The sequence below is a fragment of the Zootoca vivipara genome, chromosome 3, assembly GCF_963506605.1.
Source record: "Zootoca vivipara chromosome 3, rZooViv1.1, whole genome shotgun sequence".
In the NCBI taxonomy this organism is placed as follows: Eukaryota; Metazoa; Chordata; class Lepidosauria; order Squamata; family Lacertidae; genus Zootoca; species Zootoca vivipara.
Window position 1 is genome coordinate 78,528,112 of NC_083278.1, and position 27,386 is coordinate 78,555,497.

Here is a 27,386-nt window from a genome sequence, read left to right on the forward strand (position 1 = left end):
GACTCTTGAGTCTATAGTTTCCTAGCAGTGTCAAGCTCACTCCCATCTCTTCTCATTCTACTACACATTTGAGTGAAGACAGCTTGGCTGAGCCTGAAAGTTCAGCAAACTTGTTTGCTGAGTATACTTGCCTGTAAGGTGCCATTTCAAGTGATCTGAAAGGGAGGACTCATCTGATAGATGCCTCCCTTATATGAAAATTATTTCGGTACAGCACCATTTATTTTACAAGCTCAAACACAAGTACAAAGAGTCTGTTGAGTATGAAATGCATTCCATTGGAACAGACACATTTGACCTGGGGCACCTACAAATCTAAGCATTCCTGCTGCCTGCTGGCCATTCGTATGAGAATCTTATGGCACTAATCACTACCAGGAAATAGGATTTCAATTTGCGTCATGCTGGTTCAGATATTGCTTCCTTCATGATGCTGCATTCACGGGACTGCTCTGTGTGGGCAGTGTTTGAATCAACCTAAAATGTTATGGTCAGAAGACAGAATTGTCAACTCAAAGCTTTGTTTCAAACGCAGTACTTTAAAAGCATCAGAAAGTGATCTGAAAGCTGTGCTAAAGTTAAGCAGCTCTGCCTTGATGGAAACCTCTGTATGCTTCATAGGAGCAGAGGAAAATGACCTATACCGAGTAAGACAATTGGATCATCTAGCTCAGAAATGTCTGGCAACAGCTATCTAAGGTTTCAGGCACAAGTTTCCCTGGACGGTTAAGTCCAATCAAAGGTGACTATGGGGTGCGACGCTCATCTCGCTTTCAGGCCGAGGGAGCCGACATTTGTCCACAGACAGCTTTCCGGGTCATGTGGCCAGCATGACTAAACTCCTTCTGGTGCAACAGAACACCATGATGGAAGGCAGAGTGCACAGAAATGTTGTTCACCTGTACCTGGACCGTCTGCATACAAAACGCGTACTCTGCCACTAGGTGACAGGCCTCCCTGAAATTCTACCTTGAGCTCTATGGAGGGCTGATAAGATATAAATGTAATGAAATACAAAACTCAAGGAAAACGTTTTAAATTGTACAGTAATTACTTGGTCCAACACAAATAATTGAACATTAATATAGTGGGTCATAGCTCAAAGGTAAAGTACATGCAGTTGGTCCTCCTTTCTTCCTAATGTGTTTTAAAGTATGTATTATATTGTAAGCTTTCAGGCAGGACCTGATTTGAAATACAGTGGTACCTCTGGTTACAAACTTAATTTCATCCGGAGGTCTGTTCTTAACCTGAAACCGTTCTTAACCTGAGGTACCACTTTAGCTAATGGGGCCTCCCGCTGCTGCGCAATTTCTGTTCTCATCCTGAGGTAAAGTTCTTAACCCGAGGTACTACTTTTGGGTTGGCAGAGTTTGTAACCTGAAGTGTCTGTAACCTGAGGTACCACTGTACTTGTTTCATTTATTATTTAAGTAACATTATTTTGGCCCTGGCATATTATTTTTCTTGTCTTAAGTGTAAGTAAAAGTGGATGCTTTAAAGCAAAGAAATCTGCATGATATGAAAGAGCCAGAAGATAACATTGAACAAGTTATGAATAAATCCATATATTGTATGATACAAGATAATATGATACAAGTGCTCTGCTAGAACAGGCTACCTGGGCCATTCTTTTAGCAAAATGAAATGCTACGTTTGGAACAAATTTTTTATTTCTTATTCAGTTAACATGCCATGTTTTACAAAGAAATGACACATTCTCTTAAATTACATAAGGGTTTGGGGAATACAGCAGCCCATTCTTGATCATAATCAGTTCCAACAACAGTCCACCTGGAGGGGGGGAAATATGAAATATTGTTCTCCATCAGCAAGAGACCTTGGAACCAGGAATTACTTTTTCATAGATGCCCTTTTGCTCTTTATAGGGAAGACCACAGGAGCAGAATAAAAAGATTACCAGTAAAAAAAGCAGATCTTTTCTTTCAGAGTCTTCAGTATAGCTGCAGCAGTGACGACTACATATAGGCCCAGATGAAACTTCAGTGATTCCTACTAACAAAAAAAACAGCATTGCTAGGGATAAAAGCTGTGTGTGTGTGGACATTTTGAGTGGAATAGTGGTGCACAAGAAAAGCATTAGGTGCCTCCCCAAATCACTGACACTCTGCTCAAGAAAAAACTTGGGGGTTTTTTTTGTTTAAAAAATCAAAACTGTGAAGATGAATCACAGAACTGTGATTACTTGTTTCCATCCAGCAACAACACTCTGTATAAGTGGCAACATAACACTATTCAAGTTTCCTCCCCTTTGAAACTCCCACCAGCATTTTACACATTAATAATAAACTTCATAATTAAAGTTATACAGTAAAATAACACACAAAACACACCCCGCTGCTCAAAAAGTCCAGATAATTGGCCTCTAGAATATGAATGGAATCAAGGCTTTTCTAGATCTTGGATAGCCAGTGAATCTCTTGTGATAGTACCTGAAAAGACAAAAGGGACACAATGAAAACAAAAAATGGCCAAAATGATATAGTCCTGCACAGATTGCTTTAAGAAAGTAGAATCTCATTTTTCAACATCTTATGCTGCTTGTGGCAAATATTTAAAATGTTTTGATTTTAACTTGGAGTTTCCATTCAACTTTCAGATTTGAGCAAAGGAGAACATAAGTATTGCAGTGGCAGAAATTAGACATCAAACCAAACTATGGTTTAGGATGCTTAACTATGATTTAGTGTGATGTCTATATTGAAAACCCATAGTTTCTGACAGGCTAGCAAACCAAAATCAAACCATAATTTGATTTTGTTACAACCATGGGGTGGTGTGACGTACGAATTTACCAAGTATACTTACAGTCAATCCTCCTCCAGAAGCTGCTGCACCATGGAGATGGGAGTGAATTTAAGAATCTATCAACATGAGACCCAAGAAGACAAAAAACAACAGCGAACCAACAACCCTGAGCTATCTGTGTGTTGTACATTTAGAACAAAGAGCAGTTCCATGCTTAAAAATCATGCCCTCTAAGCCATCTGACACCAACTGCCCCGTGGGAAGGTTATTGATGATGTTATGATATTATTTCATTGTATTTCAGAACAGATTAGAAAACAAAAACAATTATCATCCCAGCAAATGCTTGCTGGATTTTTTTTTTGAAAAATACTAGCTGGCAGAAGATAGTGAAAGAGGGTAAACTTGATGGGGCAAGGCATTCCACACTTTGATGTAGCTACTTGAGAGAGCTCCAACTCTTGCCACAGCCAACCAGGGTTCCACAACAGGTGAGATACGTCTAAGGGTTCCTCCATCAGATCTTAGGCAGCAGGCAGGCTGATACAGGAGGAGTTGACTGGTAATCAGGACCCAAGCCATTAAGGGTTTCAAAGGAAATTATATTGAATTGTGCAGTTGTTTGTCTGTATAGGGCTGCATACACACAGTACAATTAAAGCACATTTCAAGCACCATGATGGAAGTGAGAGTGCACAGAAACACCATTTACCTTCCCGCCACAGCAGTACCTATTTATCTACTTGCACTGGAATGCTTTCGAACTGCTAGGTTGGCGGAAGCTGGGACAGAGCAATGGGATCTCACCCTGTCGCAGGGATTCAAACTGCCAACCTTCCAATCAGCAAGCCCAAGAGGCTCAGTGGTTTAGACCACAGCACCCCCCGCTATATATATCTTCTTCTTTTTTCACTTTATTTTGTGTAATTAATTTTTTAAAAATAAAATAAGAATAAGGGACTTCCAGTGAGGCAAGATGGTGAACGCCATGGCTGCGCGGAGCTCTTGAGGACCACCAGCACCAACTGCGCTGCCTGGTGGCGCCAGAGTGGGCCAATACTCATATCCCTACCCTAATACTCCAACAAACCAATAATATTGGTAAAAATACTGACAACATTGCTTATAAACTTTACACCCAACACAAGCACTTGTCACTGTCTCACTGACCCACCCCTATCGCAAGCAAAAGGGGGGATGGCCTCTTCTCAAACAAGGCCATCCATGCCAGCTGAGACACAGGACCAACTGGATTAGAGCCAAATGGACCAAGCTACCCCAAGCAAACACCTATATAACTACATATAGGCTACTCTCTACAACCTCACCCCCAATCTTCAGCCCATCCCTAACTCTAACCCCCCTCTCCCCCAACCCACCACACTATATGTCAGCACAGCACAATAGGTTCAAGAATATAAGGTGAGAAACACAGGACAACCCAGATGGGTTGGCAGGGAATCATCCTATAAAATAGACATACAAAATGGCTAGCTTAAAAGCAATTACACTAAACGTGAGGGGATTGGGAAACCCTATCAAAAGAAAACGCATCACCTCGTATGTAAACACCATGAAACCACACATTGCCTTCCTACAGAAAATACACAACCCACCCAAAGGAAGCAAACTCCTGCTTCAGTCAACAATTGGTGGCACATGGCTCAGGAAAGGCCCACAGAGTAGACATTATACTCAGTGGAGACCAAAATTTTAAAGCCACAACAGTGCTAAAAGACAAAAAAGGCAGGTTCGTTTTTGCTAAAGAAGTACTAGATGGCAAAACTAAACTGACAATTGGCTCCAATCCATACAGTGTATGCCCCAAACACACACAAAAATACTAGAGTTCATCTAGAAAACACTAAATAAAGTCATCTCCTTCTCCGAAGGGGAAGCAATCCTAGGAGGTGACCTCAACCTAAATATGAGAGGCACATCCCTAAAAGACATCCATCCTACAACCTTGGCCACCTTCCTCAGAGGGAAACTCCAAACAATTAGAAATTCTTACAAACTACTAAAAATGCTAAAATGATGGAAGCCTTTATGACATCTGGGGAGAAAAGAACCCGGGAGACACCAGCCACACATTCCAGTTTGGATGCCATGGCACAATGTCCAGACTGGACAGCATTCTGCTCACATAAGGCCTGTTCCCCCTGGTAGAAACAACAAACATTGGTAACATTAAAGCCACAAACCATGCCCCAGTAGAAGCTACCCTCAAAATAGGAGAGGAAGCACAAACTATGTACCCCATCGTGGTCCTTCAGCCCCATCCTAACCACAAACCAACTTGCTAGAGAGGATCTCTTGAAAACTCTCCAAAACTACTTTAAGGACAATGATGTGGGTGACATAACAACCACTTCCTCTGGGATACAATGAAAATGGCCACCAGAGGAGCCTGCATAAAGGAGAGTGTATCCCTTAAAAAATGAACCCCCTTTGGAAAAAAAAAGTAAATTAGAACAAGACATTAAGCCCCTCTCATCACAGTACAAACAAACAGGAGCCAAAAAATAATAATAAATAAATAAGAATAAGAATATAGAAACAGCATGCTTGATACCTGTGATGGTGATAAGCACGAGGCCCAATGAAGCAGAGTGTGAAAAGGGCAAAGGCAAAAGCTGGCAGGCACCAGGTTGCTATAGCATAGCCAAACCATTCCAGTATCTCACCAAAGAAATTTGCTCCTGATACATATGCAAACAGTCCTCCTGCATGAAAGGGAACTAGTATGAGCACATTTGAAAGTGAGCATCATTTATACACCTTAGGGATGTTGCCATCAGGGCTGTCGTTAACCCAACAGGGGTTCCTACTGCCATTACTGCAGCCATGGCTGTGGCCAGATGGTCTCAACACCCCCCTAGCCATTACAGCTCTCAGGGCCCATAGCCAACTGTAAGCAATTGCAGAACAATGTTGTACAAAGTTCTTTTGCTAGTGTGGCAATAGCAAAAAGAAGTCTTGGGGGCAGAGTTTTGACATCAAGAGAATTTAAAGAAGGCCAGACTGGACTTGATGGGCCTGTCATCAATTGTTCCACTAGGCCTGGACTACCAGATGTAGGTTGGGGGTCTTGCACAGTCCAAGAAGCCCCCAAACAACTGGGAACATGTCTCATCAGTAAACCACTGCATTTGTTGCATTGGCAGCTGAGGCTTTAGACCCAGGGGAAGAGTGGCAGCGGGCTCAGCCAATCAGACACAAAACAGGGCCAATGGGGCAGTAAGGAGGGTGCTTAGTTTGTCCTCTTACTGCTCTGGCACTCTCATTGGCTCCATGACCTCAAAGGTAATAAATGATTGGTTGGCCTCACCAGGACCTTTACCTGTGGTCAGAAATGTTTTAGACTTTCTGCTCAGATAAATTATTCTAGAAAGCATTCTCAGCTTCCCACCATGATCCTATTACTTCAGGGGTGGTGAATCCCCAGCTGGCATGACCAATAGCCAGGCATGGTGGAAAATGAAGTCTAGCAACATCTGGAGGGCCACAGGTTTCTCATTCCTGCATTACTCTGCTTATTATTGGCCATTTCTGATGAACGACAGGTGGTGACTAATGGTGTTACCTGCTGGTGTCTTCCTCACCTACCCTCATGTTTCTCAAACCATAGGGGCAGGCTCCCCACAAGGAAACTGGGAAAAGAATGACATACCTTGTGGGATTTTGTAAGTGAGCTCCCCAGGCTTCCTTAGCTGGCGCAGAATGAGGTCACTGTGAATATTGACTCCCATGCCAAACAAGAACAACAAGAGACCTAAAAGCAGAGAATGGAGTATTTATTGGTTGGGTGACTAAAATATTTGATTTCAGGCCCTGTGCTCAAACAGCCAGCCTGTTTAACAAGCACTGTTAATTGCCCCCATACAGGCAAGTAAGGGGAGGGAGAATCCATATTATAATGAAACAGGGCAGTTTGAGAGCAGGGAGACGGGGGTCTGCAGAAGAGGGAGACTGCTGAGTTTCTTTGTTAAGGAAATAGCCTTGGCCTGGTGTGTTCAGGATATTGTTTCGTAATGTAAACCTGGGACAGAGCATTGCCACAGAAACTAGATAGCAGGAGAAACTTCTGGAAGATGACTGTTGTGACATTCTTTCTTTCTTCCCCATTTTGCCTGGCTAAGGTGATGTCATCAAGGGGTGTGCGTGTGTGTGTGTGCGTGTGTGTGGCAGTCTTGGAACTGGGTCTGGAATAGAGTTGCCATCTTTGTTCTGGCAAAATACAGGGCAAGGAGGGCAGTGATTTTTTTTTGGCCCCTTTGGAATTCATCACATGCACATGAATTTGGAAATCTGTCTGTGCTTGGCTACTCAGAGCTTAAATACATGATCTTTCACACAGCCTCTCAAACACATGCATTTGGAGAGGATCCCTAACTTGGCAGAGAGAGAGGGGGGGGGGAGAGAGAGAGAGAGAATGAGAGAGAGAGAGAGAGAGAGAGAGAGAGAGAGAGAGAGAGAGAGAGAGAGAGAGAGAGAGAGAGAGAGAGATGAAATACAGGACAAAATTGTCTTGATACAGGATGTAGCATTTTACATTGGAATACAGGACAATCCTGTATTATAAAGGGCAGGTGGCAACCCTAGTCTGGAAGAAGACATAAGACGCTCTCTGTCGGTGAGGAGCAGTGGTGGTTGGTGCCCATTGAGATTGGAAAAGTGAAAGAATACCAAAAAAGGAAGAATGGGTAGAAAAGATAATAGCATACCAAAACCTATCAATCAAAGCGGGCAGGCAAAAAGGTATAAAAGAGAGCAGTTTAGAAAAAAATTGGGGACCGCTAAAACAATACCAAAAAAGACAGATAGAAAAAACAAACCTTTTGGCAGATATATAAAAGACACAAAATTAAAACATATCTAGGGAAGTACAGGAAAATAGGCGTGTGCATATAATTGATCAAGAATAACAATAGACCAAGGTAAAAGGTGATTGGAAGTCGTTTTTTTAATTGTAGGGGAGGGGGGAGGGACAGGGGTTTTATGGAGAATTGGAATTTCCCTTTTTTCCTTTTTTTGTCTTTGTTGATGTCAAGAATATAATTTAGAATGAATGATTAATTATTTTTTATATATGATTTAAATATGATTTGAGTATGATTTGAATTTGATTTATTATGATTTGATTCAGTTTGATATTATTTGATGAATGTATGTGTTGTGTTTATTTTGTGTTATGTTGATTTTGTGTTATGTTGACTTTGTATGTGTTTTTAAATGAAATAAAGTTTATATTTTTTTTAAAAAAAGAGAGATGGGTAGAGAGGAATGCAGGGAGCTCAGACAGTGGGTGAAGCCAGAGCCAATGTCAAAGCCAGATTTCTTTCCATTCCTCTCCCTGCTGAATTCTACAAGGGCAACACTAAGACTGAGAAAAAGGGAAGCTGGCTGGCAGTGTCACCCCCTGGGCCAGACCTAAGTAAAAAGACAGCCAGGTGGTGGCATGGAAACTTGGTACTGGCTAACCAGTCCTCTCTCTCTCAATTTGGAACAGTGTCTGCAAACCAGGAGACACTGTGTAAGAATGCACCATGCAGAAGGAGGCTTCCTGAATAACAGCACCTCCAGTATCTGACGAAGTGTGCATGCACACGAAAGCTCATACCAAAATAAAAACTTAGTTGGTCTTTAAGGTGCTACTGAAGGATTTTTTTTATTTTGTTTCGACTCAGACCAACACGGCTACCTACCTGTAACTAGCACCTCGAGTGTAACCATGTTTACTGCTGGCCAACCTCTTGTAGTTCCTTTTGCCTTTCGGGACCACAGCCTGGCCATATGGAGCAGAACACATGGCCACTGTACACGAGAGTGTTTACAGGGTAAGTAGAGGTAAGTATTACCTGTCTCACTCTCCTCCCCCAACAGGAGGAGGCAGGCTGGGCAAGGGGACTGGAAGAGCATCTGGGCAGCACTGCTTGTGTATTTAGCTCAGGAACGGGGTGCCTGCAGCCCTCCGGAGGTTGCTGGAATACAGCTCCCATCTTCCCTGACCACTGGTCAAGTTGGCTGGGGCTGATGGGGGATGTAGTCCATCAATGTATTGAGAGCCACATCCCTGATCTAGCTGCAGAAAGCACACACTGCAGTGGCTGAACTTTCCTCTTCCCCGGGCCATGTCTCTCTTGGCTTTCCATGGTCAGACCTCCGACAGGAGCAAGCAGAGGCAAGCAAATTCCTCCTCCAAGTGTCAAGCAGACTAGAAGTGAGGCTTGCAGCAGTGATCAAATTGCAAAGTGATTTCCCCTATAGTGATGCATTTCTGTATGGCATTTTCACTAATATATGTATTCAGCTGCACAGGGTTTATTTGTTTACCCAGGGTTTCGTTGGAGCTACGGTTCAGCCCTAGAACTTAATTTGCTTTGGGGGTGGGGGGAACCAGGAAAAGTTTTTTTTTAAAGTGGGTGGTGGTGGGAGAGAAGACATGTAGAAGGAAAAGAACAGATAAAGCAAATAGAGGATGACTAGCAAATGCCAATTGTGTAAGTCTGAAACGTGCAAATTGCTCCCTCTAATGGTCCATCTTTATGATTACACAGCTTGTTCCCCATGTGTTTTCTCTTCCACAAGGGCAGCTGTGTGGGCCTGTTGCAGCAACAGTAAGTCTTTTGGCACCTTGGATTTTGCAAAGTGTTGCACTGCACCTGCTATTCATACTATTGTTTTCCTGCCTTGACATTTTGACAATATTGTCTATGATTTGACAGTCTGTAAATTTGGCGGAGCTCATATTAACTAGATGGCCAGATGCTTGACACCTTGCAACTATAATTACCTGATGTAAATCTGATGTCATTGCACCAGTCCTCTGGGTATTCAGCACAGTAAATCATGTAGTAACCCTGAAGGAAGCCATTAAAGATGCAGAACAACACACCAAAAAACAGCGTCTCCAATGGGAAAGGCCTGCCTCTTCGGAGGAAGGAGTAAATGAATGTCCTGAAGTGATTTTAAAAAAAAGGGTAGGGAGCAGAAATGGGGGGAAAGAAAAGTGTGGGAGAAGATACAGCATTAAACAGTTGGAAATACAAACCAATGTACCATATATAACATGTCTGAGGTTGTCATCAATAGTCTCAGCATGCTGGGAGGTATCCCAAATTTTGCATGATTTCATTGTGGCCCACAGAATAATCACCTTGCAACTCACTGTTGATCACCTTGCTTCATGTGCCATTGACATGAACTCAGTAGGCTCCAGATTCTAATCTACTTCAGTTTCAGTTCTGTTCACACGGCCAGCAGAAGTAGAGTTTGTGAAGCTCTTATCAGCACACATCATGTATCCAGGGGCATTGTTTCGGGGTGGCCCGTGCGTGTTTGTTGAACATTATGCATCCCTAAGTCTTATGCACTGAACCACAGATCTCCCTCTTTTTTAAAATTCAACTTCAAGAAACAAAACACTTTGTTTACAGGGTGGCTTTCCCTCTGAAAACAACCTAAACATCATCATGCCTCATTTATGCTTGTGCAGTGAAACTCCTCCCCCCTCCTGCCCCTGTGTGCACATCCTCCCCAAACCTTCTCAGGCTTTTTATGGGGGGGGGGAGAACCCCTAGAACAGATTTAAGGGGTGCACACAGCGGGAGGAGAGGGGAGAAGTTCCATTGCACATGCAGAAACCTTTGCACTGAAGCTTGCTACACTACACAGTCCCAAGGTAACCTTTATATTCATTGCTCCACCCACTTTCACCTCTGGCCCCACCCACCACTGGCACGTGTGGCCCCCAGAAGGTTGCCCTGAAGGGAAGGTGGTCCTCAGGATGAAAAAGATGCCCAAGCCTTGGCTTAGAGAGATATCCATGCCTAATATTGCAGATAACCTCCGTGCAACCAGAAGGAGCTGTGGAGAATGCATACCCACCCACTGACATTTGGGCTCTTGCTCCAGACCCCTTCACTCCACTAGTGCTGTTTGTATTATTGCATATAATTAGAAAAATGCATAATAAATAGAGATGCTTCACACAGGAGAAACTACTTAAGCACAGTTCACTGCTCTATGGGGAAACTGTTGGTTCTGTCATGTGCAGCACATATAACTCTGCTTTCTATTTTGCTGTGTGTATCTTGCCTGACCTGCTTTCTTGGAGAGCTAGAGCTGCATCTGCAAGACTGCCAGGTCATGGTGATGGCAAGATTCAATTACCTCTCTTAATGCTTCTGTAAAAGAAGTGAAGTGAGAAGTACTTTCCAGCCATTAAGCGTAATCCCAAATAAACATTTTGCTTTTTAAGATGGGGAATCCAAAAGTAGGTCAGCAACCCGCTAAGGCACAGTAGAAATGGGATCTCTCAAGAGTGGCTCCATTAACCAATTCAAATATAACACTCTTTTAGCACCAGGCCAGTATTGGAATTTCAAAAGCTGCCGGATTAACAATTTATGCTACAGAGGAGCAAACAGCAGATTCAGCAAGGGAAACAACCTGGCAACTTTTCAAAGAGAAAATAAATCTGTTCCCAGACCAAAGGGAGAACAGGGTCCCTGCCAGGATAACAGTGGTTGGGTTGCCTGCCAGGAAGAGAACAAATTGATTAGCAGGAGAAAATGCCTGGAATATTGTTTTAGCAGGGATATTCAACCTTCCATGATCACAAGTCCGTATGGACCTCACCAGAATATTGCATGAGAGACAGGAGGCATGGCCTTGTAAGGTAAGCAAAGTGGGTGTCCTTACTTACAGCACCAGAAAGAGGGAGCAGTTTAACAGAATTCCTTCAGAGCCCTAAGTCTATTCAGTATAGGAAATACTGGTGAGTCACTCATAGGAAACTTGAGTGAGTCAAGTTTAGGGACTGTATAGGAAACTTGGTGAGTCACTCATACTTTTACCAAGGAAGTCTGTGACTCTTTTCATCATAAGGTTCCTGGGAGGCTTCACTGTGCAGTGGCGAACGGTGCCGCTTGGCTGCCTGGAATGGCACCCCCTGGGGGCAGGGCGTCGCTCCGCAGTGCACATGCGTCGTGACGTCACGACGCACGCGCCAGAGCGAGCCAGGACAGATTGTCCGGGTTGGTGCTGCTGCTCTGCTTGGCCGGCGGCACTCGGCCGGCACGCTCAGCTTCAGAGCGCGCTACTGCAATGGCAAACAGGTAAATAAGTTCAAATGGCAATTGCTCAGGCGGAGGAGGAGAGGGGCGGGCCAGGGGCTGCCCCCGCCAGACTGGAGTTAGGGGCAGCCCGCCCCCTACGCCTCTCCCTTGCTACGCGTCTGTCACTGTGCAGTTGTAATCACCAAACAAAGCTTCTGTAAGCACTTTTCCACACACACCCAGGTATCGCCAGTGCCTGGAGCTCTGTAGTTGCTCCGCTTACAGTCCTCTATTTTAGTTGTTCCCACTTTTATGTCTGTCTTTTCCCTCACAAACTTCTGTTGGTTGTTGCTGCTGTGTTTGTTCCTATCATTGCTTGCCTCTCTACTCCACAGCCAGGTCATCACCTTATACACAAGCAGAGGCAGAATCCACATCTTCAGACTCCTCACTTCCATTCCAGCCATGTTTATTTCTGACTGCCTCAGATCACTTATGGACTCCCCTGACCATCAGAGTTCCCCTGTTTTGTGTGTGTTATGTTTACATAGGGGCATCCCTGTGTCTCCCCCACCACCACTCTGTATTGACCCATTAGGTATCCCGGTCTCCTATTCTGCCTCCCCCCCAGTAAGGAAAGGGTTGACCTATTCCTGTCTCGTATTTGATTTGGTCCCCACACCCCATCCAGGCAAGGCCTTACCTATCCCTGCCCCCTATTCCGCCCCCCACAGCCCAGCCAGGGAAGGGCTTACCTATCCCTGCCCCCTATTCCGTTCTCCCCATCCCACCCAGGCAAGGGCTTACCTATGCCTGACCCCTATTTTCCACCCCCTACGCCAACCAGGCAAGGTCTTACCTATCCCTGCCCCCTATTTGATTTCAGTGCAGTGTATGGGGGGTTGGATCTCCAGGGCTGGCTGGATCATGGGGTGAGTTTGATTGGGGTGGGTCTGGTTGGATCGCAGGGTCGGTTTGATTTTGGTGCAGTGGGTGGCGGGGGTGGATCTCTGGGGTTGGTTGGATCGCGGGGGGGTTGATTTCGTTGCGGTGGATGGTGGGGCAGGGTGGATCTTAGTGAGGTGTGTGGATCTCGGGGTCGGGGCTGTCTGGATCGTGGACTGGGTTTTGGGCCTAAATTTCGTTGGTCGGTCTGGATCTCGGCGGACTGTCTGGATCTCGCGGGAGTATGCTCCTATTCCACCTATTCCTTTGATGTCCACTGGAGGTTGCTATTTATTTTGACACAAATTCACATACCGTATATACCTGCCATAGGTGTGCCATCTGTCCAATCCAAGTTGATAGGAACACTATGCCATCCGCATGTGATGCTATCAACTTGGATTGGACAGATGGCACACCTATGGCAGGTATATATGTGAATTTGTGTCAAAATAAATAGCAATTTATTTGGCCAAATTTGATCGCAATCGAGCAAGCGGTTTCGGAGAAAGGTGGGCTTTAAGAAAACACATTTTCTATATTTTTATATACCGGTATATAGATATATAGCACCTGTTGAATACCTTTTCTATGCTGCCAATTTATGCTGGCAATTAAGAAATACTCTTCTGGAATAGTTGATCTCTGATTTTAAAATTTTCATATGGTTTTATTGTATTGTGTTATGTATGATTGTTGTAAACCACTCTGACATTTTTTAATGAGTAGTGATCTAGAAATATATTTATAAATAAAATAAATGAATAAATAAATATCAGCCTTCTCTCTGCTGGCTGGGGCAGATGGAAGTTGTAGTCCTGCAACATATAGAGGGCACCAGGTTGGCAAAGGCTGATATATATGTTAGAACTAATAAAACACTTGAGATGGCAAGCACCATCTTAAGAGCCATTCTGACTTTCATCTCACATTGGAGGGGATGCCTCTTTTAAGATGGTACCTTCTAGGACCCAGCTGCACACGATCTAAATACATCAAAGTATCATTCTTGCTTTAGAAATGCTGCAAAATTTAACCATCAGATTAATTGCCAAAGGATGTAATCATACATCCATTTACCTGTGAAATCAATTGAACTTATTTCTAAGTAGACATGTATAGGTGCTATTTGAAGTCATGATTAATTTATCAAGGTTGCAATGCAAACCGCTATCGACTTACTTGAGAATAAGCCCCTCAAGGAGACATACTTCTCAGTAAGCATGCATAAAATTGCACAGTAAGATTTGTTTTTAAATTAGGTTTGCAACTCTCTACAAAAAAAAACCCCTTGTCGTGAAAGAGGAAGTGGTTGCAATTTAATACTCCAGCTACTGTAGTGGCTAATAATAAACTGCTACTTAAAAATGTGCTGAATTGTATGCATGCATATCAAATAATACTATGACTCTTGGGCAAATGATATCCCCCCCCCCCAGAAGTTCAGTAAACTAATGCTTCCATAATGCAATGTCATTGTATTCTGAACATCTAATCAAGCACAGTCTAATTAAGGAAGCTGGTGCTTATCAGCATCCAATAAATGAGCACTTAAATTCGGAGACTCAATATCAGCTGTAGGGACCCTTCAGCCTTTAAGATGTTGCTCAGCTACAACACTCATCATCCTTAGTCATTGGCTATGCTTGCTGGGACTGATGGGAGTTGTGATTCGGCAACACCTGGATGGCCAAATGTTCACTACCCCTGCTCTGCATAATAGAATGCATTTAAAAATGTCAGGAGGTTAAAATCCTCAACATGCTTCTCTATTTTGTGTTGACAGAGCGCCAGGAGATGAAAAGACCACAGACATCAGAAAACTATCTGAATTCCCCTGACAACCTCCAAAGTAGGTCAGAACTGAATGGGGAGGGCTGGACAATTCTATATGTTGTTGGAACTTTATTGCCTCTATTTACATTTCAACACAGAAAAGCTTTGAAGACAAGGTGGCATGTGACTTTATTCCTACGTCTTTGCTGCACAGACATACAGGTAAGCAGCCACTGGTCCATGAACACTCTCAAGCTGCTAGAGGGCAACTGGCAACCTGAATGCCTAATGACATACAGGTAAAAGAAAGGCAGATTGGCAAGGAAGGTTAAAAAGTATGTACTTGGCAATTTTGTTGCATCTGTCATAGTTAAGCACAGGGCACATGTTTAAGGTTAGCACTGGCATCTTTACCATCTCCAAGACATTACATGTTGAAGAAGAAAACATTTGATCTCGGAGATCCTACTGCTAAAACTGCTATTGAGCAGGTAATTTCAATCTGTTTTAGCATTTTAACTTGTATATGTTTTAAAGTACAGTTGTTGTTGTTGCTGTTTACTTTATTGTTTTATCTTCTTGTAACTGGCTTTGAGGTTCTTCTTACAACCAAGTAGTGTGTGTGTGTGTGTGTGTGTGTGTGTGTGTGTGGTATATAAAAATGTAGGCATTGCGCACGCGGAGGTCACAGCCTTTCTCCGTAACTGCTGAACCATAATGTAACAAATTTGGCCACAATGTTCCATGCCCATCAGGGAGGGATCTGGCATAATTTTTCCCCAAAAAACCACACCTTTCACACCTAAAATAATGATTAAACACAAAAAGTGGCACCCAAATTAGACGTCACCACCAGAAGTTCTGAAGACTCCAGCAGCATCCAATAGAAAGGCAGATCGCACGCTGCTGCCTCCAAAACTGTGCTGCTGGATGACATCACAAAATTCCACAGCAACCAACTGAAAACAGTCCTTTTGCAGCAACAAGGCCCAGCTTTTTCAATAGGCCGCAGCATTGCCAAGCAGGGAAAAACAAACAGAATAGGGCCTTTCACAATGGGGGTGGGGCACAGGGATCAGGCACAACAAAGGGAGGGGGGAAACAGAAAGCCATGGGGGAGGGAGGACCCTGAGTCAGCCAAAGCAGTGGGGGGGGGGGTTGGGACAGGGAAAACTGAGTAGGCGGAAGCATTGCCCAGCAGGGAAAAATGAGTAGGCCTCACCATTGCCCAGTAGGCCACAGGCAAAAACAAACAGAATATGGGGCTTTCACAACAGGGTGGGGGGGTCACAGGGATGAGACACAACAAAGGGAGGGGGGAAACACATAGCCATGGGGGGGGGGAAGGTAGGACCCTGAGTTAGCCAAAGCAGTGGGGGGTGGGAACATTTTCAGGAACACGCGTGGGTGGGGGAGTCTTATTTTTGAAACTTACAGTAGGGGAGTCAGGGTTGGGACAGGGCAGGTGAGGGGACTCTAAAGGGAGACTCTGAAGGTCCATTTAACAGGAAAAGGTACATTTAACACAAAACCCCACAGCAACGCGTGTATATATAATGAAACAAACAAACAAAGTCCATAGAACTGTCATCACACTGAGAGCCAAACTACACACTATGCTGATTGGATTTCCTTTTTATTTTTTGCTTTAAAGGTAATCATGGAGAGTTTCAACTTTGACCTGACTAGTGATTATTTGAGTGGGGGATGTCTAACCCTTTCTTCCATACAGCTTTCTGTGATCTAATCGCTGCTCACCTAGTTGCTGTTAGTGCTGAAGCAACAAAACCAAACTTTCCCAGCAGTGTTCTTCCTTTAAAAGCTGGAGCTCCCCACTCAGTGGGATTAGTCCACAAGGACAAATGGAGCTCCACTCCACCACTGTCAGTCTACCCTCGGCCAGCCCCCACTTGCCTGCCTTCTTACTTGCAGCCAGTCAAGGGTGTAGCATTCCCCACCAGCTAACTCCTCCTTAGTCTCAGTGCTGCCCCTGTAGGGAGGAGGATGGAGCGATAAGTAGCATTCATTAGCTCTACTTGTCATTGGTTCTGGCTCAACCTTACTGTTGGTCTCCCTGCCTTCCACTCTACCAGTTCCAATGGGCACCAGCCCCCACTGCTGCTTCAAAGTAATCATTTAAAATGTTGGGAGAGCCCAGCATAGGTCTCCCACCTAATGTGTAGTTTGGCAGCAGTGTGGAAAGAGCAGCAGAAGAACATGGTTCATGCAGGTTTGGGCTTTGTGCGAAGGAGTCTAAAGTCTGCTCTTCTCTAGGAGACTGTGTGGCCAATCTGTAATCAAGCCAAGGCTGTGGCAGAAGGCAACATCCATTGGTTGCTACCATTGCTCCACCTGGCTAGCTGCCCAGCTCCTTCTCAACCCTGCCAAACTAAGCGCTACACAAATGAAGCATGTTGCTTCTCGGAAAGCTTACATTCTTTAACAGATGGACAAATCTGCTATGGCAAACTTCACTAAGTTTTTTGTCCCATTCACATCACCAACACCATATGGATCAGATTCTCACTTTACCAGCAAGGATCAGGAGCTGTCCACCAGATTAAGAAGCAAGGTTTTCAGAATAGCAAGGGAGCTGTCCAGCTACAGATCCACGCTGAGCTGAATAACAGGAGATGTTACATCAGCAAGTGCTAGGCACCAGCTGGGCAGCTTTAAAGCCAGCTTTGCTGCTCCACTCCTTTTTGAGCATCAAATTATGCTGGAGACCCATGATTGGATTTCCTTTTTATTTTTTGCAACCATGGAGAGTTTCAACTTTGATCACCACCACGATTATTCCATCTCTTTTGACAATCGATGGTAGTGCCACCCAAGAGGTGGAAATGCATCTTGTTCTTGCATTTGAGAGCTGTAATCTCAGTCAACAGCTCAGAACTTGAGAGCCAGTGTGGTGTAGTGGTTAAGAGCGGTAGACTCATAATCTGGGGAACCGGGTTCGCATCTCCGCTCCTCCACATGCAGCTGCTGGGTGACCTTGGGCTAGTCACACTTCTTTGAAGACTCTCAGCCTCACTCACCTCACAGAGTGTTTGTTGTGAGGGAGGAAGGGAAAGGAGAATGTTAGCCGCTTTGAGACTCCTTCGGGTAGTGATAAAGCGGGATATTAAATCCAAACTATTCTCTTCTTCTTCTTCTTCTTCTTCTTCTTCTTCTTCTTCTTCTTCTTCTTCTTCTTCTTCTTCTTCTTCTTCTTCTTCTCCTCCTCCTCCTCCTCCTCCTCCTCCTCCTCCTCCTCCTCCTCCTCCGTATATTGGAATTGTAAAGATATGATACTGTACATAACCTCATGTAAAAGTATCCCGGTTACACACTTCGAGAGATTTTTTTTGGGGGGGGGGTATATGAACACCTTAAACATTTTGTTCATCATTCTAAAAGAAAATATTTAACAATGAAAAATCACCCCTCCCCATTTTTCATAAAGAAATGAAGAAAGAAAGCCTTCAGAGGAAATGAGGGGGGGGAAATACCCCCAAAATTTTCAGTCCCCCCCACCAAGACCTCCAGCCATCTTTCAGCACTCCCTTTCTGATGCCCCTCACAATTCAAACTGAAAATAATAAAAACAGGAGTCACCAACATGTGTTTCACTCCCTGACCTAACTCAGGCGATATTTCAGGCAAGCCCATAGTTACAGACTCAACCAAAAGTCATAACACCAACCTGTCCTACAGGAAGCCGATCAGATAAACAATCTCATAAAAACCTGCCAAGAGTTCATGCTGTAATGCCGCAAATGTAGCTTTTATCTTATTGTGCATATTAAGCAATGAATCAACCAAGCACATGCTGTTTTCCTCCATTTATGAATTGGAGCTGAGAGCCAAGTCTCAGGCAATTATGAGAGAACTCCATGGGCAAAGGAAGCACCAAATGTTTCCAAAGATAACAGCAAAAACACCAATGTACCATTCCCCCCCCCCTCCACCAAGATTGAAGTACACTCAGGAGGCAGCATACATAATACAAAATATGACTGCCAATTCAGTCCTACAGCACACAGAATATTTATGAGACGATAGCGATAAACACAACTTTCACTAGCAAATGAAAAATTATCTAGTGACCATACTTCAGTTATTATTAAACGTGTATGTGATAAATTTACATTAGAAAGTCAACTGAGGGTGAGGGGGGATATCTCTGGTCTTCCAGGTGCTGTTAAATTACAACTCCCATCATCCCTGGGCATTGGACATGCTTGTTGGGGTAGATCTGGACAGCCAAAGGTTCCCCACACCTGCCATTAAATAAAGAGATTTTATCTAAGAATAAAAAATGGCAGTTCCTCAAGGACTGCCTCTCCCCATAGGAGCCTACTCAAACTCCTACTGGTAGCTCTGTTGAGGGAGTAGAAAGGCTTATGGCGCCACCTAGTGCAGGCATCCCCAAACTGCGGCCCTCCAGATGTTTTGGCTTTCAACTCCCATGATTCCTAGCTAAGAGGACCAGAGGTCAGGGATGATGGGAATTGTAACAGATTGAGGTTGAATCCTGACAAGACAGAAGTACTGTTTGTGGGGGACAGGAGGCGGGCAGGTGTGGAGGACTCCCTGGTCCTGAATGGGGTAACTGTGCCCCTGAAGGACCAGGTGCGCAGCCTGGGAGTCATTCTGGACTCACAGCTGTCCATGGAGGCGCAGGTCAATTCTGTGTCCAGGGCAGCTGTCTATCAGCTCCACCTAGTAAGCTGGCTGAGACCCTACCTGCCTGCAGATGGTGCATGCTCTAGTTATCCCCCGCTTGGACTACTGCAATGCGCTCTACGTGGGGCTACCTTTGAAGGTGACCCGGAAACTACAACTAATCCAGAATGCGGCAGCTAGAGTGGTGACTGGGAGCGGCCGCCGAGACCACATAACACTGGTCTTGAAAGATCTACATTGGCTCCCAGTACGTTTCCGAGCACAGTTCAAAGTGTTGGTGCTGACCTTTAAAGCCCTAAACGGCCTTGGTCCAGTATACCTAAAGGAGTGTCTCCACCCCCATCGTTCTGCCCGGACACTGAGGTCCAGCTCCGAGGGCCTTCTTGCGGTTCAGTCATTGCGAGAAGCCAAGTTGCAGGGAACCAGGCAGAGGGCCGCCTTGGTGGTGGCGCCTGCCCTGTGGAATGCCCTCCCAACAGATGTCAAAAAGGAAAGCAGCTACCAGATTTTTAGAAGACATCTGAAGGCAGCCCTGTTTAGGGAGGCTTTTAATGTTTAAGAAATTAGTGTATTTTAATGTTTCTGTTGGAAGCCGCCCAGAGTAGCTGGGGAAACCCAGCCAGATGGGCGGGGTATAAATAAATTATTATTATTATTATTATTTAGTCCAAAACATCTGGAGGGCTGAAGTCTGGGGATGTCTGACCTAGTCTTTCCTATTCCTGCTCATTTTCCAGGCCCTGAAAGAAAGATAATAAACAGACACATACATACATACATACATACATACATACATACATACATACATACCAGTACATGCAACCAGCAGAACACAAAGATTTATCATTTCGCTTTTAAGTCAGATAATACAATACTATTTATTAAAGCAAATACCTTAAAGTTAGATTTTAACTGCCATGGCCCCTCTCATTCTGGCAATTGTTGAACACAACATGCTGACCCATTTGTCCTTTATTGCACAGTATGCCACATTGGAACATCCAAGCTGAGTCAAGTGGCGCTGGAAGTTACCACAGATCAGCTACCGGTACAGAGAACTGCCAGAAAAGCAGAGCTTGAAGTCAGCGCAGCAGCTGATCAGTGGTACCTTCAAGCCCTACTTGACTAGACTGGACTTGGATTTTCCTTTCTGGTACAGTGTGCCCTGCTTCAAAGGGGTGGGTGGATCGGGTCACCTGACATCACTGTTCTGTCAGATGATTGACAGGTCGGTCAACCCACCTATTACAATTGTCTGCCGAAGGGGAGGAAACCCAGGGGTCAGTTCCGCACCCCTGTTCTAGAGCCTCAAAAAATGTTCCAGTGCAAACTGGAAAAGGTTCAGATGCAAATTGCTCTATGCAAATTATTCTAATGGGCATAGGAAATTTCCACATAAATGATCCTTTGACCATCTTTCCAGGTACTTCCCTTTGCCTAACAAACTTCGGCAAGATGTTGTTGGTTTATGATTTAATAGTGCTTCAAATGGATGGTGCATACTAAATGCAATGGATCTATGTTTCAACAAAACATCCCTTGCTATTCTTCTAGAAAATAGCCATTTGACATTTTATGAAGGCAGATCAGTTTGTTCCTGTTGCTATACTGTGTGTCATATATCTGCCAAAATAATGAAAATGTGCCAGAATGACTTAACCAGACCACAAACTTCAAAAAGTTAGTGCTTTAATGGAGCAGAAAGTTCCAAGATTTATTATGCAAGCTTAACTGTGGGAAGAACAAAAAGGGACTGTTTGCTGTGTTAAAAATGGAAGACAAATGTCATTATTATATGTAAGTTTAATCCTCCATGTAGCAAAAAGCGTAATTGCTTTTTTGTAACAGGCCTGTGCACACATTAAATGAATAAGGGGAACACAAGGAATTTGGTGAACATTAGTGGTTACCACCCCTAGCTGCAAAAGAAAGAAAGAAAGAAAGAAAGAAAGAAAGAAAGAAAGAAAGGAAAGAAAAGAAAAGAAAAGAAAAGAAAAGAAAAAGAATGTGGGACTGAAATGGATTTTTAAAGAAGCAATGTAAAAACTTTTTTTGATTAATTTGTCTCTTGGCTTCTGCTCCTATAAGTCAGTATATTACTGTGGCCACATTCCCATCCTCTCATCTGCAAATAGGAGAGGAAATGACAGATTCTTGATTTCATTTTGCATTTTGATAAAATCTTAAATCATGAGATGTTAAATAATTCTTTTTGGATATAAACTGTTGTTTCCATACTAGTTCCATCAAGCAAGAGTTTCTTTCCAAATCTAATTTAGTATCTGACTGAAATTTTGATCACAGGCAAGCTGTAAACAGTTGTCCTGTGATATTTTTCACTTCTTACAGACATTCAGAATACCAGTGGATGTTTGTTCTCAGTAAAGAAGATCTGATAGCCCTGAAATTACACTTTATACCAGCGTGCCATAGGAGACACTGTAGTGCAAATCTTAAATATATGCACAAGCAATGTAAGTGAGTTCGCTCATGGTTCTCCGTCACAGTTGCTGTTGCAAAACCACTTTTAAAATTTCCTGTTTTCAGGGCCTACAGTAGGACTCCTATGCACACTCAATGGGGAGCAGTAAGTGCACAGGAATCTCAGTCTTCCTGAGTAAGCATGGGTAGGATCCGTTTTTGATCCTCAACATGCCATGCTTAGCCCATGTTTGTGCTGCTCTCACTCTTCGGCACTGCATGTGCAGGTTATTTCAGGGCAATGCGCACTGTTGGAGACGTACCAGCCTAGCATAGAGGCACCAAACTGGGAGTGTGATGAGCTTCCATGCACAGGAAGTTTAATGCTACAGGATGTGTACCAGTCCCAGCAGAGTCATACCAAAGAATCAGACGAGTGTCAGCTTGCTGACCTTCTAATCTAAAGTGCACTTGGTTCATCCTGCTTCTGTTATAATGCTGTCTCTTCGTAATTGATGGCTTTCTTACCAAACCCAGATTTATAATTACAACAGCACTGAACAACCCCCCCCCCAAAAAAAAAGTAATTTACTCGAAAGCACAGGAAATGGAAATCTCCAAATGCCATATTGTAAGATTTCACTGCACCCAACTCGAACTGCTTAGGAAGGATTGTACCAACCGCTTCCACAGCAGAAATGCCAAAAAAAATTGTGGTGACGTGCTGCTATCACATGCAGAGATGTTAGAGGAATGGTTTGTGAAGAAATCTGGCTGTGCTTGTATTAGCACAATGATTTTGTAACAGCTCTAAAAGGACAAAAAAACCACCCATGTGCATTTGAACCAGTGACTTCCTAACCATGTATTCTTCTTTCTGGCCTACACCACAGGGTTCTCTTGCTTGTTGATGCTGCCTGCTTATATGTTTTTCTTCCAGTAAGGACTGAAGGGAGGAGGCAAAATGTTTTGCTCAGAGGGGTGCTGAAAACCAGCTTTTAATAGACCTGTTTTAATACAGTGCCATGGGGACACTTCTGTTGGCTTCACAGATCTTGCAGAACCCTGGGAAACCATGCAAGGAGTGCAAGCACCCTCTAGTGGAAGCAGAAGCTTGAGAGTACAGTACTCATTCTTGCCCTCCTGCATTTGATTTTGACAGCTTCCTGAATGCCTGAAGAGAGTGATGTTTGTTCTGCAATCCCTTCCCTTGGCTTTGTTTTTAATACTCAGTTGACCACGAGCAGCAGCTTTGAAGGCTTTGATGTATGATGTATGTTTTGAGATGAGGCCTCACACTTCCTAGACAACGTGACCATGCAGCATGCTCCCAAGTGAAAAGGGATTTAAGTGTACACAAGGGGGATCCTAACCTAACACACATTATAATCAAAGCACATAGGCTAGGGGAGGAGCCTGCCCTCTTCCTCTTCTGTGACCCAAAGGCCATGTTTGTGCACAATGGAGCTACCATTTGGCAGTCACTCAAAAGCAGCCACCTGTCAAAGAAGCAGCCTGTTTAAAACCAGAATCACGTTGCTTCAGGTTTGTTACCTTACCAACACTGCCAAAAAAGTCTCAGTCCATTTAGCATTTCCCATTAGCATTTCCCATTTAGGGAACCAGCCAGAGGGCGTTCTCGGTAGTGGCACCCGCCCTCCCATCAGATGTCAAGGAAATAAACAACTATCAGACTTTTAGAAGACACCTGAAGGCAGCCCTGTTTAGGGAATCTTTTAAAATTTGATGAATCATTGTATTTTAGTAATCTGCTAGAAGCCGCCCAGGGTAGCTGGGAAAACCCAGCCAGATGGACGGGGTATAAATGATATATATTTATTATTATTATTATAGCATTCATTGGTGTTATGTTAATAATTTTTGTCCCTTTTTCACACTAGCCAATTTAAGTTTGCCTTCTTCTACACAACTTTATTCATTTCACCCCACTTAAAGGATCTGCCAGACCCATCGCTTTAATCTCAAGAAGCCAAACTCAAATGTCATATTATTACATAGCTTAATGTTACTGGCTACATTCTCCAGAAGTCAATAAAAAGTCTATTTAGGAGTATACTTTCATTTTATCCTTGCCAACATTAAAGTGTTGATAACAAGATTAAAACCATCCTCAAATACTTTTTAATGAAATCACATTTAACATGACATTTAGAGAGTGCCTTTAACACACACATTAAAGGTTCTACTTTTGCTTGTTCTTTCAAAGCCAATCTTAACATGAATTGTAATGCCAGCTTTATTGGTGCATTCTAAGTCTTAAACAAAATTGACTGAAAGCAATCTCTATTAATCACAGCTGAAATCTGCAATCCAATGCACAGTTCCATGGAAGTAAGTCCCTTTGAAACACTGCTGGACTGATTGCATTTGGAGCCCAGTATGGTTACTTTTTTTAATAAATAAATAAATAAATAAATAAATATGTTAAGAGATCCAATCATAGCTCTCTCAAGCAACACCTAGTTTGGTCCCAGGTTTAAACCTATTGCCTGAAGACAGGGATGTTGTATAGGGGTTGTCCAGCATCTTGAGCCCCAATATCTTTTCTGCCAGGCTCTAGATCTTCTGCCCCTGCCATGATTAAAATGCATCTTGTAGCTATAAACATGGTTTCGGTAAGTTGGCAGCCCTAATAAGCAGAAGCACTTGACTAGGGCCAACTTGTGTGTTTGGCAACCTAGGAGGCTACTGTTTGTTGGAGACATTTGTGCATATAGCATATTCATATGCAAGCTTTTAAAACTTGTATCAAACTTGTTTATTCTACTCTATCCTTTCAAAAGTTAAGTACAGTTGGGTTTAACCCAGTTGGATTGAAAACGTAAGTTGTGAGCTTTGCAGAGTGGAATTATCAACTTTGATTAAGAAATAGTTCTAGCTGTAGTGGCCACATGCTAGGGTTGCCATACGTCATGTTTTTCCAGGACACACCCACTTTTTCAGGTCTGGTTGCAATATGGTCCTCTTTCCTCCCAGAAACATCCTCTTTTTCAGGACTGAGATTTCTGCCCGGGTGGATTTTTAAAATTTGGCAAAATGTCTGGAGGGTTTGGTTTGGTTTTTGGGTTTACAGTAACCCAAGAAAAATTGTCTAATGCATTAGACTCAACTCTAAGGCACCTGGCTAAGCTAGTCTGCAGAAGAGAATAACAGCACAGCAGTGTCTTAAACTAGCTACATACTGTATAAATTCCTTCTGTTGTGGCTGAACTCAAAGGATGCTGGCTCAGCTACAAGATCTCAAAGGAGTCCGGGAGGTCTGGGAGGGCAAGAATTAACAGCCCCCTGCCTTTAAGGCAAGTCCATATGTTACATGTTAAGTTAAACATGTACATGTGCATGTTTAACAAGTTAATTATTGTATTTTAATATTCTGTTGGAAGCCGCCCAGAGTGGCTGGGGAAACCAGCCAGATGGGCGGGGTATAAATAAATTATTCATTATTATTATTATTATTATTATTATTAACAACAGTATAATAAATTGTTCTGTGCACACTTATGTTCACAAAGATGTGAACATGAGCCCAAGTACTTTCATGTGGCAAGTGAGGGAGCAATATGTATGTATGTATTATTATTATTATTTTGTTGAAAGTTAAGAACATTGCTACTAGCAATATATCACAGCTTCTATAACCTCAGGTTGTGATCTGGGTGTACATCCTGGTATCTTTGCATTCCCTTTTGCAAAGAAAAATTCCCACACTGTACGAGGCCAGATCAACTTGGCATATGCAGAAAAACAGTTTTAAAACAATTCACAGCTGGCACTACATACTTGTGCAATCACAGAATCATATAATTGTAGTGTTGGAAGGGATGTCCAATGTCCATGGAAGGAGGGTCCACCAGCTTCCAAGGTAGTGCAATCTCATTGAATGGTTCTTACCATCAGAAAGTCTGTCCTAATGTTTAGTCAGAGTCTCCTTTCTTATAATTTGAATCCACTGGTTCAGGTCTTGCCCTTTGGAGCAGAAGAAGACAAGCTTGCTCTACCTTCCATGTGATAGTCCTTCAGCCCTTGAAGACAGCTATCATACCAACTCTCAATCTTCTCTTATCTAGGCTAAACATACCCAGCTCCTCCTCATAACATGGGCATACCCAGCATGGGGCAGGGGGGGCAGCTGCCCCCCTAGAAGCAGGGCAGCTGGAGAGGACAGGCAGGGACACTGCCTGCTGTGCTCTGCCTCAGCCTGCTTGGCTGAAGCGAAATGGCAGCAGTGGCAGCGAAGCTGCCTTCGTCGAGGGGGACCTGGAACTGGGCTAACTTCAGCCCACACTCCTTCAAGTCACAGCGAGCACAGCACAGAAAGTGCTGCCCCACAATGTTCTGTGGCACCTCATTTGCATACATGCAAACGAAGTGCCATGGAGCATGCTACAAAACGCAGTAGCAATGAGAAAGCAGGCACTTGCCATCATAAATTTGCCGGGAAGCACTCTTGCACATTGACACAGATTTATGTCATGGAGTGTGTCCCAGTCCATTAAATACTTTGCACTGCCCTAACTAGCAAACCTGTCACAGCCCTCCCAATAAACTCTGATTTGTCCATGCTTATAACAAATATCTTTACATTCATAAGCCAGGACATCCTGTGCACATTTGCTCAGACAGAGCCTTCCAGTGCAAGCTTATGCATGCTACTCAAGTCCCATTTAGTTTCAGGGACTTGGTCAAAGGTAGTGTGTATCAGGGAGCAAGCCTCACTGAATACGATGGCACTTAGGATTGAATAGAATCACAGAACCCTGTGGGGCCATGGGGTCATCTAGTCCAACCCCCTGCCACGCAAGAATCTTTTGCCCAACAAGGTGCCTGAACACACGACTCTGAGATTAAGAGTCTCCTGCTCTACCGGCTGAGATACCAAGGTGCAATAAGCGATTTATGATCCACTTTTCTTGCAAGCGGTCAAAATCGTAATGTTTACATTTGCACCATCGGTCCCATCGGTGGGATGGGACCAAAGCTGCAATCCTAGCCCCACTTACCTGGGAACAAGAAAGTTCCTTTACTTCTGAGCAGGTTCTGTCACACCTCAGCCGTACTTACCGGGCAAAGCAAACGCCCAGCGACGACGCGGATTGGGACGGCTAAACCGCTTGATGCCCGGGCACACTCGCGACTGAACTAGATGAGAGCAGAAGTGGCGCGCTCGGCGTCGCGAGAGCCAATCAGAGCCCCGGCGGGCAGCCGAGAGCAGCATTGGACCAGAGAGGCGCCTGGCTGCAGAGCGGTCACCCCAAAAAAAGCGCCACCGCGGTGCCCTGGCCTCTCCGGCTGCCCCTCGTCCCCTGAGTTACCTGTGGAAGTAGTGGCCGCAGAACATGCCGCCCAGGAGCCGGCAGCCCAGGGGCGCGAAGCGGGGCGGGTTGCGCAGCGCCAGCAGGAGCGCGGGCACCAGGAACGAGGGCAGCTCCTGCAGGAACCAGGCGCAGCGAGCGGGCAGGTGGGCGCGGGGCCTCGGCGGAGGCTTCTTCTCGCCGTTGTCCGGGGGCGCCGGCGGCGGCTCCTCCTCCTCCTCCTCCTCGTGCTTCCCGTAGCGGCAGGGTGTGTGGCCATTCAGCCACAGGTGCAGCAGCCCCAAGGACACCAGCACGGAGCTGAGGGACCTCACCAGGCTCGGCGAGCATTGCATGCTCCTCGCGAGGGGGCGCTCGGCGCTGGCGGCCGCGGCAGGGCAGCCCTGCCATTAATAGAGCCGCCCGCGCGCCC

The 27,386-nt window shown here is 44.3% G+C and overlaps 1 protein-coding gene across 1 annotated transcript; it reads right to left on the bottom strand.

The window, feature by feature from the left end:
- Positions 1-1,581: 1,581 nt before the first annotated feature.
- Positions 1,582-27,326, bottom strand: SRD5A2 (steroid 5 alpha-reductase 2). The gene is made up of 5 exons (XM_035108317.2): positions 26,975-27,326; positions 9,566-9,729; positions 6,443-6,544; positions 5,345-5,495; positions 1,582-2,453 (listed from the first exon to the last, which is right to left on the bottom strand). Exons 1-5 carry the CDS (start codon positions 27,307-27,309, stop codon positions 2,387-2,389), a joined length of 819 nt encoding a protein of 272 aa, XP_034964208.1. The 5' UTR covers positions 27,310-27,326; the 3' UTR covers positions 1,582-2,386.
- Positions 27,327-27,386: the final 60 nt, after the last annotated feature.

What these genes read in the sequence shown, in the direction of transcription:
- SRD5A2 (XM_035108317.2), bottom strand. Translation starts at nt 27,309, where the DNA reads ATGCAATGCTCGCCGAGCCTGGTGAGGTCCCTCAGCTCCGTGCTGGTG. An exon ending in TGCGGCCACTACTTCCACAG is followed by an intron (nt 9,730 to 26,974) that starts GTAACTCAGGGG and finishes AAATCACTTCAG; the next exon opens with GACATTCATTTACTCCTTCC. An exon ending in TGACATCAGATTTACATCAG is followed by an intron (nt 6,545 to 9,565) that starts GTAATTATAGTT and finishes CTCTGCTTTTAG; the next exon opens with GTCTCTTGTTGTTCTTGTTT.